This window comes from Amia ocellicauda, chromosome 4, assembly GCF_036373705.1.
Source record: "Amia ocellicauda isolate fAmiCal2 chromosome 4, fAmiCal2.hap1, whole genome shotgun sequence".
In the NCBI taxonomy this organism is placed as follows: Eukaryota; Metazoa; Chordata; class Actinopteri; order Amiiformes; family Amiidae; genus Amia; species Amia ocellicauda.
Genome location: NC_089853.1, coordinates 32,644,449 through 32,658,199, shown reverse-complemented (window position 1 = coordinate 32,658,199; position 13,751 = coordinate 32,644,449). Strand labels below are relative to the sequence as shown.

Sequence of the window (13,751 nt, the reverse complement as noted above, 5' to 3'; positions counted from 1 at the left end):
TTCCCCCTGTGTCTGTGTGGGTTTTCTCTAGGTGCTCTGGTTTCCTGACGGACCCAAAAACATGTTGTTCAGATTGATTTACTGCTCTATATTACCCTGTAGTTGGGTGAGTATGCATGTGTGTGCTGCCCTGTGATGGGCTGTCATGTGCCCTGTATTGGATGAAGCAGTCAGTGTTAATTAATTATTTAACTTTTATTTTTATTATTATCCTATAAATATAAATATAAAAATGAAGAAAATGCTCAGAATCATTAGGTTTGTAAATATTAGAAATAACATCTTGTTAATACTTTGCTAGGGCAATATCTCCACCATTGTATAGAATATAAAAAGATTTGACACCTCCATATTAATGCTTTTGTGCTGACATTTGTTACCATGGTCACTGTGAAATGTAATCTTTTCTGTTATCTACACAGAAAACATACATTTTGTGCGGTCAACCTTAATTGATGTGCAGTTTATGTACCATGTCAGCATGGCTTGGACAGAAAATATGTGGGAACAATTTTCCACAGACAGTTTGGATAATTTGCAGGGTCTTCAGTTACTGCCAGTCCTACCCTAACAGGAGTCAAAAATCAAGTTCCTTTTTCCTCAGATGTTTTATAAAAAAAAAAAATTCAAATAGCCTTTATCAATATAAGAAATATTGAAACAAGTCAGGAAAGTCAGTGCTGGATTCAGTTCCAGATTTTAAGATCCCATCAAATAGAGATACTGAGGTGCAAATTCATTAAACAGAATTGTATAAAGACAAACTGATATAAAAACTATATGATTTACTAACTATTACCTGCCTGTGCCACTAAAAAAGGAAAAGGAAAAATAACAAATAACAGTCTTAATCACTTGTAAGAAAAGACATATCAGCATGCAGTATTTCCAGTCAAGAGATATTACCACAAATTAAAATTTTGAAAAATATTAATGACCTTTAGTTTGCAAAAGATACATAATCTCTTACATGGAAGACTGTAGTTCTTGGCACAGCAACCATCACATTATATAAGTTAGCTCCTACATTATATTTTATTGTAACTCTTCACATACAGGAACAACTAAAGAAACTCTAGTTTTGAAGAGTGAAGAAACTTCCTGTACCAGCTGCCATATATATATATATATATATATATATATATATATATATATATATATATATATATATAATAAATCATTTATATTAGGTTACGACTGTTGGGCCATTCTGCTTTGTAATAACCCTCTAGACTGTATTTAGTTTTCTTTTGTGTGAATATTCAGGAACTTACTTACATAACAACTAAAAGCAGGAACCATCCTGGAACCATAAGTGTGATTCTTTCAAACCATTATTTGCATGAAGTCGTCCAAAGTAATTCAAGGGTTGTGCAGAACAATTTTAGCAAGTTGGCCATGTAGCCCTGCCAAATGAGCCCTCCCAGCAATAGTGGCATTGTCCACAGTACAGCTAATCCCTGGTATGAATATATGAATATGTTTTTTCTGTATTACCTTCTGCATCTGAATATACACAATTCATATGGTTATCTTTGTGACAGCTTTGTCTTAGGGTTGGTGTCTGTGTTTCAAGGATACTGAATGTAACACTCCACAGATAAGAACCGAAGCAAGTTTTCAAAGGTAATGCCATACACTGGCCTGCAATCAACTATTTAAATGCAATTCAGTATTCATTTCTATCTTCTTAAAAACAAAAACAAACAAACAAAAAAACATCATTTACATGGATTCCTCAGTACTCTTCAGCTTTTCTGGCAACAAACAGGTAATAAATGTATAGATACATAAAAATGTTGTTAAATGCCTATTGAATTAAACTGCAGGCTAATTACTCTGAGATTAAGCTGTCTACCTATCTCTTGATCTATTCATACAACAGCCGGATTTATGTCTTGATTGTCTCGCTTTAACAGAAGGCGTTTCATTTATATTCTGCTTTAAAGCAGAACTCTGCAGATGCGAAGAGGCGGCGTGGGAGAAACAAGGTCAGTGAGCTGGGTGGCCCTTTCATCACAGTTCTCTATACAGTGACTACACGTGTACACATCCTAATTCTCGAATGGCAGTTTTGACCTTTCCCCCCCCCCAATGACAGTTTCATATTAACTAGATAGAATCCAATTAGGGAAAACAGGAGTAATTTCAAGTATTAATGATCATGATGATAAGTGTTAGTAGTGGTAGTAGCAGTAGTATTAATATTCATCATCATCATAACAAATCAAACATAACAATAAAACAAAGTTGTGGTGTTTGCACTCACTGATTCATCATTTTACACTTAGAAGCAAATCCCAAATGTGCTTGTGGGATAAGCTGGTAAGCAATTGTAGGGCATGTGCCAATCAGTAGTATTGTATTCCCCTCCAGGGTGTCATTGAACACACTTCTAATGGCATTGTAATTAGCATTGAAATATGTCAATTAACAATACAATGGGTTATTAATTGATAGGTAAACAATTAAAAGTCTGCAGCTAACGGGGATAGGAATAGTGCTTGCTAGGCATAGGAGTGCACAAAGATGTAAGATTTTTATTTTTTAATCACTGGTTAAAGTCTACATTTCTATCAGTAGAACAGTAAAGTCATACTAAAAAAAAAGAAACAGATTACAAAATTTTTTGGGACTGGAACACAAGAATAAAACGATTTTAATACTGTAGATGACATTATATTGAAACCCCCCACAAGGAACTAGACAATGAGAAGCAGCTTCTGCCCTTATGTGTTCAAAAATCAAAGACGTGTCAAACTGAGACAGACTTGAAATATTATCTATATACAGTAGCACACCACAACTTGAAAATACACACTGATGTTTAATAGAACAGAAAGATCTAAGTCTGGGATTGTATCTCCCTTGAAATGTGAATGCTGATAACAAAATATTTGTTTCTAAAATGAGTTTCTTGTATAGTCTTGACCCCAAATAAAGTATTTCCAATCAAACTGAATAAAAGAACATGTATTAATAGCAGAAATATGTATATTGTTCTGAATAACTGAATACATTATTTTAACCACGCATACAATGAAACCAGATGAGACACCAGTTTTAGCACTTCAGGACACTATATTCAACAGTCCAAGTCTCAAAAGAAAAAAAAAAAAACATTGATCCCATAGATTGTGACAGCTAGCCCATTAGGAATTAAAAAATGCACTGTTTAATACAGAAACTGCCCCCTCCTAAGTACAGATAAAGCAATTAGCTTAATGGATATCTTTGATGAAAACAGATGACCTACATTTGAGGTACTTAACTAGTCAGACAAAAGCAAAAATAGATAAATAAAAGACATATTGGTTGTTTGACATAATGGCAGAACTACACAACAAATACTTGAGATTCCTGCTTTAATATAATTTGCACTACTCTCAACAAGCAAGAGGTTTCTAACTCATGCTCAGTCTGATTTCTTTCATGTGCTTTGCTGTTTAAAACTGACTTTATGAAATCAACTCAGATCAGCAAATAAGATGTACCATAACAGACAGCTCTTTGTCCAGATTCTTGCTAATCCACCACCAGTGACGTTCAAAATTACAAGGTTTGCATTTCAAAAATAAAACAAAAGCTGACCATGACAAGAATTATTCTTCAAGGGCAAACTATAGATTTAATCAATATATTGTATATTGCCCATTATTCCAATCAGTATTACAATTATATACATTACTAGTGTTATGGGTGTGCTTAATTCCCAAAGAGATGCATATATTTAAACTCATGGCAAGTCTCCTGGTTGATTAGAAAATGAAGACCTGAGTCTCTCTTCAGCAATTCCTTTCAGGAAACAGATGAGAAAAAACCCAAGGAAGCTGACTGAATTCATACAGCACACCCATCTGCCTTATAAAAGGCTGAGTGCCTTGTCTGGTTGTCCAACATTTTAACTATTTTAACATTTTAACCAATGATAACAGTTGCCTCTAATTTCTAATTTCCTTACATTATTGTCAACAAAAACCCAGTATAATCCACTTCAGATACACTCAGCCTTACAAACAGACATACTAATCAGGATAAGCCCCAAAACTATTATTCTCTATAGGAGAAATTAAAACATATTGTACATATATATATATATATATATATATATATATATATATATATATATATATATATATATATATATATATACACTCACCTAAAGGATTATTAGGAACACCATACTAATACTGTGTTTGACCCCCTTTTGCCTTCAGAACTGCCTTAATTCTACGTGGCATTGATTCAACAAGGTGCTGAAAGCATTCTTTAGAAATGTTGGCCCATATTGATAGGATAGCATCTTGCAGTTGATGGAGATTTGTGGGATGCACATCCAGGGCACGAAGCTCCCATTCCACCACATCCCAAAGATGCTCTATTGGGTTGAGATCTGGTGACTGTGGGGGCCAGTTTAGTACAGTGAACTCATTGTCATGTTCAAGAAACCAATTTGAAATGATTCGACCTTTGTGACATGGTGCATTATCCTGCTGGAAGTAGCCATCAGAGGATGGGTACATGGTGGTCATAAAGGGATGGACATGGTCAAAAACAATGCTCAGGTAGGCCATGGCATTTAAACGATGCCCAATTTGCACTAAGGGGCCTAAAGTGTGCCAAGAAAACATCCCCCACACCATTACACCACCACCACCAGCCTGCACAGTGGTAACAAGGCATGATGGATCCATGTTCTCATTCTGTTTACGCCAAATTCTGACTCTACCATCTGAATGTCTCAACAGAAATCGAGACTCATCAGACCAGGCAACATTTTTCCTGTTGTAGCCCATCCGCCTCAAGGTTGTACGTGTTGTGGCTTCACAAATGCTTTGCTGCATACCTCGGTTGTAACGAGTGCTTATTTCAGTCAAAGTTGCTCTTCTATCAGCTTGAATCAGTCGGCCCATTCTCCTCTGACCTCTAGCATCAACAAGGCATTTTCGCCCACAGAACTGCCGCATACTGGATGTTTTTCCCTTTTCACACCATTCTTTGTAAACCCTAGAAATGGTTGTGCATGAAAATCCCAGTAACAGCAGATTGTGAAATACTCAGACCGGCCCGTCTGGCACCAACAACCATGCCACGCTCAAAATTGCTTAAATCACCTTTCTTTCCCATTCAGACATTCAGTTTGGAGATTGTCTTGACCAGGACCACACCCCTAAATGCATTGAAGCAACTGCCATGTGATTGGTTGGTTAGATAATTGCATTAATGAGAAATTGAACAGGTGTTCCTAATAATCCTTTAGGTGAGTGTATGTATATCCATGAGAGGAAAGACACATTACATTTGAAAGGATTTAAATCAGTAGTGAAAATCAAAAAGGTGGTGGTAGTTGGGGGATGTAAGAGGGAGAGAATGCTATACCTGTATCTAATAACTATACAATTACATTTTAATTAAGAGCCTTTTGTAGTGAGCCTTATGTTTTAAGAGCTCTGCCAGGACATTTCTATTAATTAAATATGTTGTCAAGTTTCATGTGTACACACAACAGGAATTACAATTAGAGCTTCATGAAATGATCTGCCCATTGCAGTTATGCTATATGAAGATGTGTTACAAATGTGTAATTATGACTGGGGGTGGGCAAAACAGGCAGAGAAGAGTTTTGTTTGCAAATGTTTACTTTCCCCATCTGCCAGTGATAGTCAGTCTTAATGCCTGGGCTCTGTGTAAATGACATTCCTAGGCAGGGGGAGAAATGACTAGCCACAAAATCATTAATTCCTAAACTGGGATCCTCAGGGACAGCCAAGGGGCTGCAAAGTAGAGACTGGAGACATTTCACCCCAAGTAAAGCACATCAAAACTGCACACTGCCAATATTCCTTTTTAGTTTGATTAATAGAAATGCTTTGATTATGCTAATTGTTAAGGATATTTTGTTCTTACTTTATAAACAACACTAAAAACAACAAAAAGAGTATTCCTTATGTAAGCATTATGGGGGGGCAATGTAACATTCTCTAAACATTGGGGGGATGCACCCCCTCTGTCCGCCACTAAACCTATGCAAGTTATTTAGTGTGAATTAAGGTAAATATTCACAGATACACAAAATAGGCTGAATGAGGCCTTATATGAACAACCACTCAAAATCTACAATTGCAGAGCAGTACTGTTTATGGTTGTTGGTTTTGTCACCAACTGATGGGGAAGAAAATATATATTTTACATATGTAGGCCAAATTCTTTTCTCTCCAGTCAGATTTGTCCAGACATGTACAGTTAGGTCCATAAATATTTGGACAGAGACACAATTGTCATCATTTTGGCTGTCTGCCACCACAATGGATTTGAAAGGAAACAATCAAGATGTGCTTTAAGTACAGACTTCCATCTTTAATTTGTGGGTAGTTACATCCAAATTGAGTGAATGGTGTAGGAATTACACCCATTTTTATATGTGGTCTCACCAAATTTAGGGGCTCAAACGTATTTGGACAAACTAACATAATCATGAATTAAATTGTGAATTTAAATTATTGGTTGCAAATCCTTTGCAGCTAATGACTCCATGAAGTCTGGAACCCATAGACATCACCAGATGCTGGGTTTCTTCTCTGGTGATGCTCTGCCACGCCTGCACTACAGCTGTCTTTAGTTCCTGCTTGCTCCTGGGGCATTTTGGCTTCAGTTTTGCCTTAGAAATCAAAACAAACCAATCAGATAGATAGCAAAAACATTAGGTGTGGCCAAATCAACTATTTGGTACACTCTTAAAAAGAAAGAACATAATGGTGACCTCAGGAACACCAAAAGGCCCAGAAGACCACGGAAAACAACTGTGGTGGATGACAGAATAATTATTTCCTTAGTGAAGAAAAACCCCTTCACAACAGTTGGCCAGATCAAGAACACCCTCCAGGAGGTAGGTGTATCTGTGTCAGAGTCAACAATCAAGAGAAGATGTCACCAGAGTAAATACAGAGGGTTTACTACAAAATGTAAACAGGAAACCGGAAGACCAGATTACAGTTTGCAAAAAAACATTCTAAAGAACCCTGTACAGTTCTGGAACAACATCCTTGCACAGATGAAACAAAGATCAACTTGTATCAGAATGATGGGAAGAGAAGAGTTTGGAAAAGGGAAGGAACTGCTCATGATTCGAAGCATACCACCTCATCTGTGAAGCATGTTATGGCATGGGCATGTATAGCTGCCAAGGGAACTAGTTCCCTTGTATTTATTGATGATGTGACTGCTGCCAAAATATTAGGATGAATTCTGAAGTGTTTAGGGCATTATTATCTGCTCAGGTTCAGCCAAATGCTTCAAAACTCATTGGACGGCGCTTCACAGTGCAGATGGATAATGACCCGAAGCATACTGCGAAAGCAACCCAAGACCTTTTTAAGGTGAAGAAGTGAAATGTTCTGCAATGGCCAAGTCAGTCACCTGACCTGAATCCAAATGAGCAGCATTTCACTTGCTGAAGGCAAAACTGAAGGCAAAACACCAAGAACAAGCAGGAACTAAAGACAGCTGCAGTGCAGGCCTGGCAGAGCATCACCAGGGAAGAAACCCAGCATCTGGTGATGACTATGGGTTCCAGACTTCAGGCAGTCATTGACTGCAAAGGATTTTCAACCAAGTATTGAAGCTCACAATTTAATTCATGATTATGTTAGTTTGTCCAAATACTTTTGAGCCCCTAAAATTAGAGGGACCACATATACAAATGGGTGTAATTCCAACACCATTCACCCAGTGTGGATGTAACTACACTCAAATTAAAGATGAAAGTCTACACTTAAAGAACATATTAATTGTTTCCTTTCAAATCCATTGTGGTGGTGTACAGAGCCACAATTATGACAATTGTGTCACTGTCCAAATATTTATGGACTTAACTGTATATGCTTATGAATCGGATATTAGAAAGAAGTATGATTATTACAATGTTAAACACAAACTAATCTTTTTAACATATACATTCAATTTCTTGTTGATATTTTTGTAGGACTTCTTATACTCCAAATATGTTATGTTATTGAACATACTGCTTCTTAATGAGGCTCCTGGGAACAAGCGTCTCAGAATTGGTTAGATTTAGAAATGTTTTCTCAGACACAGTAAAACTGATTCATGTTAATGATCAATCAAGACATATTTGAATTAATTTCAGAAATTGTTGTACTTCAAACGGTGACTGTGAACTGTCAAATGTGAACTGTATACATGCATCCATACATACACACACATATATATATGTACAGAGAACTGTGTGAGCCAGAACACTGCAGGCTGTATTGACTGCAGAACTATGACCATGTGGAATACTGCACTGAATAGGGCAATCCTATTTTACAGGTCACAGAGCTAGCCATTATTCACATTACTTTCAAGGTCATATATTTAACAAGTGGAACAAAACATGTCGCGGGCGCTTAACATTTTTTCTAATATATATATATATATATATATAGCTCTTGCATTTTAATTAGATAAACAAAGATGAACACATACAGAGATATACATATTTTTTGAATAAAACCTCTTCCGTTCTGCGTGACTTACGAGTTGTCCTCGATGCAACAATTTTATCTTTACATTTTAGATCCTTGTATTTCATTTTCTCTAAATTATGTATGTATGCATGGATATGTCAATTCTACCGTCTTTTTAACCCCCGATTCACTCCTGCTTGGTGGGAGCTGTCCAATAAACTAGGTGCTGACCAGCGGAAGGGTTCACTGCAGGTGTATCAAAACGACACAACAACCATCGCTCTCGAAGACAACTCTGTTTACACAGTGGAGAGTGTTTAATAGATGTTTTACAATCTCTTTTGTTGGCAATTGTGAATAATGTTGATCAGATGGTCTGCGTTGTAGCCGGGGACTAAACAAGATATTATATACACCAACGGATGTCCTTTTGTGGGCTAATTCAAGAGTTCCCTGCACATGTTTTCGTATTAAGCTACCATTCTCCCCTCTAGTGGCCTAAACGAGTGAGGGAGAGGGGAATACAGAAACAGAGAGCGCACAGAAATGGATTTAGTTGCCACATTCATGTTAAACTGTTTGTTGTTTCATGTCAGAAAATGTATCAGTGCAGATGTGGTGTATTTTGATTTAAACACATTACTATTACATAAAATATATACAGAATGCATTTAGCGTGGTAATTCAGTCTATAAAACCTCACGACTTTAAGCCTATGGAAATTATGTGAATTCAGTACAAAACAGGGAGGTTGTCATGGCATCCTCGTTCTTGGCTATTCTAAGCAAAGAATCAATAATGAATGTTTCTTTTTTTCCCACCAAAATGGCTTTGCTTCCTGTAGTACCACTGGATCGACAAATACCCCTTGAATAAGAAAAATTGTATAAAATTAAGTGCTTTGGAAGTATATCCTGTATGTTATCTGGCCTAATCTTAATCTCTGAATAATTCAGATTGCAATTTTAAAACCCACAACGTAATTGTCATGCAACTGAGAACGGATTAAATCTACATCTAAATACACGGTCATTTTACTATACTAATAGAGATAGTGTGGGTGCCTCTTGCAGTCTGTTATAATCCCCTTTCACATCAGTCTTATAAACTAAGTATTATATAATTCCCGTGAACTTTATTTAATTAGTAATAATTGTATGTTTGTCTAAATGGACAAGTATATAATATATGCAACTACATAATAAAATTAAAGTTGGAGAGGATTATTATGTTATTTTTCTTTTAAAATATAATATATAAATGCAAAGTTTGTTTTTATGCGGACATTTTAATAAATATGAATCATATTATCATATCATAAACGGGGGTATTAACCTGAGAGAGGTGAACCAGAAATAAAGGTTATTAGATGCAAAAGCCTTCAAAAAAATGCCTTCAAAAAAATGTCATCGATGCCCTAGTTCTATTTAAAAGAAGTCACTATTTATAGATCCCAAACTACCCTCCTTATGGAAATCAAAGTAGTGGAACCGCTTGCGCTTCCTCACTTTTTTGTTATTTTGATTTTAACTATAGGCCTCGGTTTACCATAAATGTATTTTTCCAAACCATGTACTTTATGTGACCTGGAAGAATCCAACAAGACTCTCTGCCACAAACAAAATATGTATGTGCTCCTTGAGGGAACTACTTAATAACGCGAATGAACATACACATGTTAGTGTACCGCATTTCTGTCAAACTCGCATTGACAAAATTCGCTTTTTTTTTAACATATTAGTGTACAGATTCATAGACATCCCCACCCCCCACCCCTTGGAATGAATCAGAGCACGGCGTTCCACACGTTTGCCTAACAACCACGCCAAAAATATTGCTCAAATATTAAAACTGGCATGGCTTTTTAGATAAGGGCTTTGAGTGATACGTTTCCTCACAAATTGAATAAGGTGCATTTGCAATACAAGTGCCTGTGTCATCATCAGCGCTCCCCGAAGACGCTTCTTTTATCCAGTACACGGCACCTTTCACATACTACAGATGGCAAACGTTGTGACTAAATTCCTTTAAAGTTGCTGCCAGGAATACAAAGTAATCCCTCTCAAGACGCTTCTCCGCCAAGCAATCAGAGGTAGTTGATATACCGCTCCTAAGATGTGGCAAATGGATTTTAAATCATATCCATTTGAATCTCTCAATGATGCTATTTTTACTATTGCCGAAATAATTACTCTAATAATATTTCATACTTAAATGTATGTAACCATATTTTTTCAATGGAAAAAATATGTTTTATGAACATATTTATTGACATTTGAATGCGTACACGGTCAAGAAATAAAACAGATTGCAGAGCGTTATTCAACTATTTCAACAACAGGTTTATGCATTCATCCAAGGCAGCATAGGACTCATATGGAGGTTGATATGTACAAAAGTAATAATACAAAAACACAAATAAAAACATTGTGGCTTCACTGTGCTTATGGAGAATATTACGACAGAATATATGATAATCTTCAAGTTGCTAACATGAGATCTAAACCAAACAACAAACATAATTCATATCAGAAAGCAAGGGTTAGCAAGACTAAAGTGAAATAACAGAATGGGTAACTGGGATTAAATGGAAGAGACTTATTAATACAAGTAAATCACACATACCGACTCAACATGTGACATTTACTTTCTGTTGACTTACATGGAGGTGATGTTCTTGAGCATATCTTGAAGGCTGTTGCTGCTATTGCCATTGTTTCCCGTATCTTGCAATTCGAGCAAAGGGAAGAAATGCCCATTGTCAGACTTATTGCAATAGATCTCAGTAAGCGAGCAGCTGCAGGTTGGCGGGCAGTCCAGCATTGAACTCAGATAGTCTTGGAAGATGCTTAACAGAAATAAAACCCTCCACCAGCAAATTCGGAGCGGAAAGAACGATAGATCCATGTTTCCAGATCCAATGCAGGATTAGTGTTTCTGTGCGAATGTTTAGAACTGTATGTGTGTCTCTCTGAATGTATTTCCAGGGTATGTGTGTGTGATATATCTATGTATCCTTGTATGTGTGAATTAATGGGTGCTCATGAATGTGTCTGTATGTCACAGCATTGAAAATGCCGTAGTGTCCCAGTATTTCACAAACATGAAAGGAAAAAAAAAAGAAAAATACTCCGTTACAGGCAAAGGGAACGAAAATTCAGTACTCCCGGTCTGTGTTCTTCATTAGACTGCATGATATAGGCGACTGTATCTGCTGCTTGCCGTTAAGCTGCTTGGTTCCAGGTTGTTCTTACACAGCTCTGGGACTTACAGGGATAGCATGAGAAAGAATGAGGGGGAAAGAAGAAGTCTGTGCTCCGAGCATCAAGTCCCACCTACTGGGCAGAATTAAAACTGACACACCTGCAAAGCAGAAAAGAGATCGAATCAGATAGCAGGCGTCGCAAAGCATTAAAAATAACCGGTTGCAATCATAAAGGGATAATAGGTAAATACATAAATACACAAACAAATACACAGATAAATAAATAATGTATATCTAATTACTTAAATAGCCTGACACCAATATTTTTCACATGTATTGCATTTAAGCTCCTACTGCAGCGTCCCCAGGAAATTATTCCATTATCGATCAAGTGCACGTGTAGACTTACCAATTAAAGTTGTCAAAAAACAGAAACAAAACAACACTTCCAGGGTGTGGCTTCCCGATGGTGTGCATTTCACAAGAGCTGTTTAATGCCTTTTACAAAATATTGTGAAAAAGCTGGGATCTATAACCTTCCAACAGAAACAGAGGATGATGATTTCTTCTCCTTCTACAACTACTACCACACAGTTCATTCGCGTTGGTTAATGTAGCTGCATCGTGCAAGGTTGCTTAGAGAAAATAATAATTAAAACAATGTAATATTCATAGCCTAATAAACACTTGTATCAGTCTTAAAGTTCGTAAGATTAACCACTACCCACATGCCCTTATTTGGTAAGGGAAATGTTGGAAAGGGTCAAGCAAAAATTTGCAAAAATAACATATCAATATACAAAGTCACTGAACGACTGAAACGTCAGAGCACTCATCCACTCTACAGAAAGACCTCATTGTAGCTATTAGCCTTTGGATCTCTTATCCCTTTTATCACTCTACCAGGCAGAGTTTTAGTATACAATCACCCAGTTAGGGAACGGTGGAATTAATTCAGACTCAGACTATCTTACAATAATTAGTGCTTTATGTAATAATACATATAATCAGGCAGAGTTCTTAAACGTCGCCTTTATTTTTCATTTAAAAGCTTCCAATAACTGGATAAAAGAGTAATATTTGATTAAAACATAATTCTGTGTTTCTTCAAATATAAAACGTATGATGATACACTTGTACACATTCATGTATTATTATTATTATTATTATTATTATTATTATTATTATTATTACAAAAAATGCTTGCTCAAATTACAAATTACAAAATAATCAATGTTTATCACCAAGGCTTCTGTGGTTATTAAACCATTGATATTGTTTCACTAAATTGATCAAAAATAACTTTCACTTTGCATGCAATGTAATGTTCAAGAATAAACTGTTTGATTTCAATGTGTTGTCAGCTGCATTTCACATCAAGAAATTAGAATGGTGAAGTAGTTATTTACCAAGAGGGCAGTTGTAAAGCAAACACTCTACTTGTGTTTGCATAAATGATTACCCTTTTTATCTCAAGTGGTCAGTAATTGAAGTTTCTCAGTCCTGAAAAGGCACTGAATTGACAATTATATGGTGTAAGAGTTGCGGGGGCATTTTAAGACTAAACATTCACTCCGCAACACTGAATTTAACAAACTACTTGGTATGCTATTTTGCATAACTAGCTGCAAATAACTAATAACTAATACCGTAATAGCTGTAAATAATTAAACATATATGTAAATAATATTATATTCCATATTGTATGATGTTATTAGGGACAACTAATATAATTATCATCAATATAATCATTAAAGCGATTTTAACTACATGATCAACAACACTGATACATACAATAAAAATAATCAAAGAAACAGGAAGTGGAATAAAGTAAGGTATTTTTAGGACAATACAAATATTCTTAGCATTGAGGTTAAACCAAGCCCATAAACAGACAAATGCAGGATGGATGTGTGGCAATAAATAAATACAACTGAAAAATGTAGAAAGGAGCAAATATCCTTATAGCTAGATAACAAGTCCTTAAGAAATATTTGAGAACTTTGTGGAGATATGGCTTATTTCACTGCTTGTTCTTCATGCTGACACAGCAGGCCTGAATCTTATTTAGAGTTTGT

At 36.1% G+C, this 13,751-nt stretch overlaps 1 protein-coding gene across 1 annotated transcript in view; it reads right to left on the bottom strand.

Moving 5' to 3' along the window:
* LOC136748303 (NT-3 growth factor receptor-like) overlaps positions 1 to 11,858 on the bottom strand; it is a 383,972-nt gene extending 372,114 nt beyond the window's left edge. Inside the window, exon 1 of the mRNA XM_066701924.1 lies at positions 11,131 to 11,858. Within this exon, the coding sequence (XP_066558021.1) occupies positions 11,131 to 11,375 (245 nt within the window). The 5' untranslated portion in view covers positions 11,376 to 11,858. The remainder of the gene's footprint in view (positions 1 to 11,130) is intronic.
* Positions 11,859 to 13,751: the final 1,893 nt, after the last annotated feature.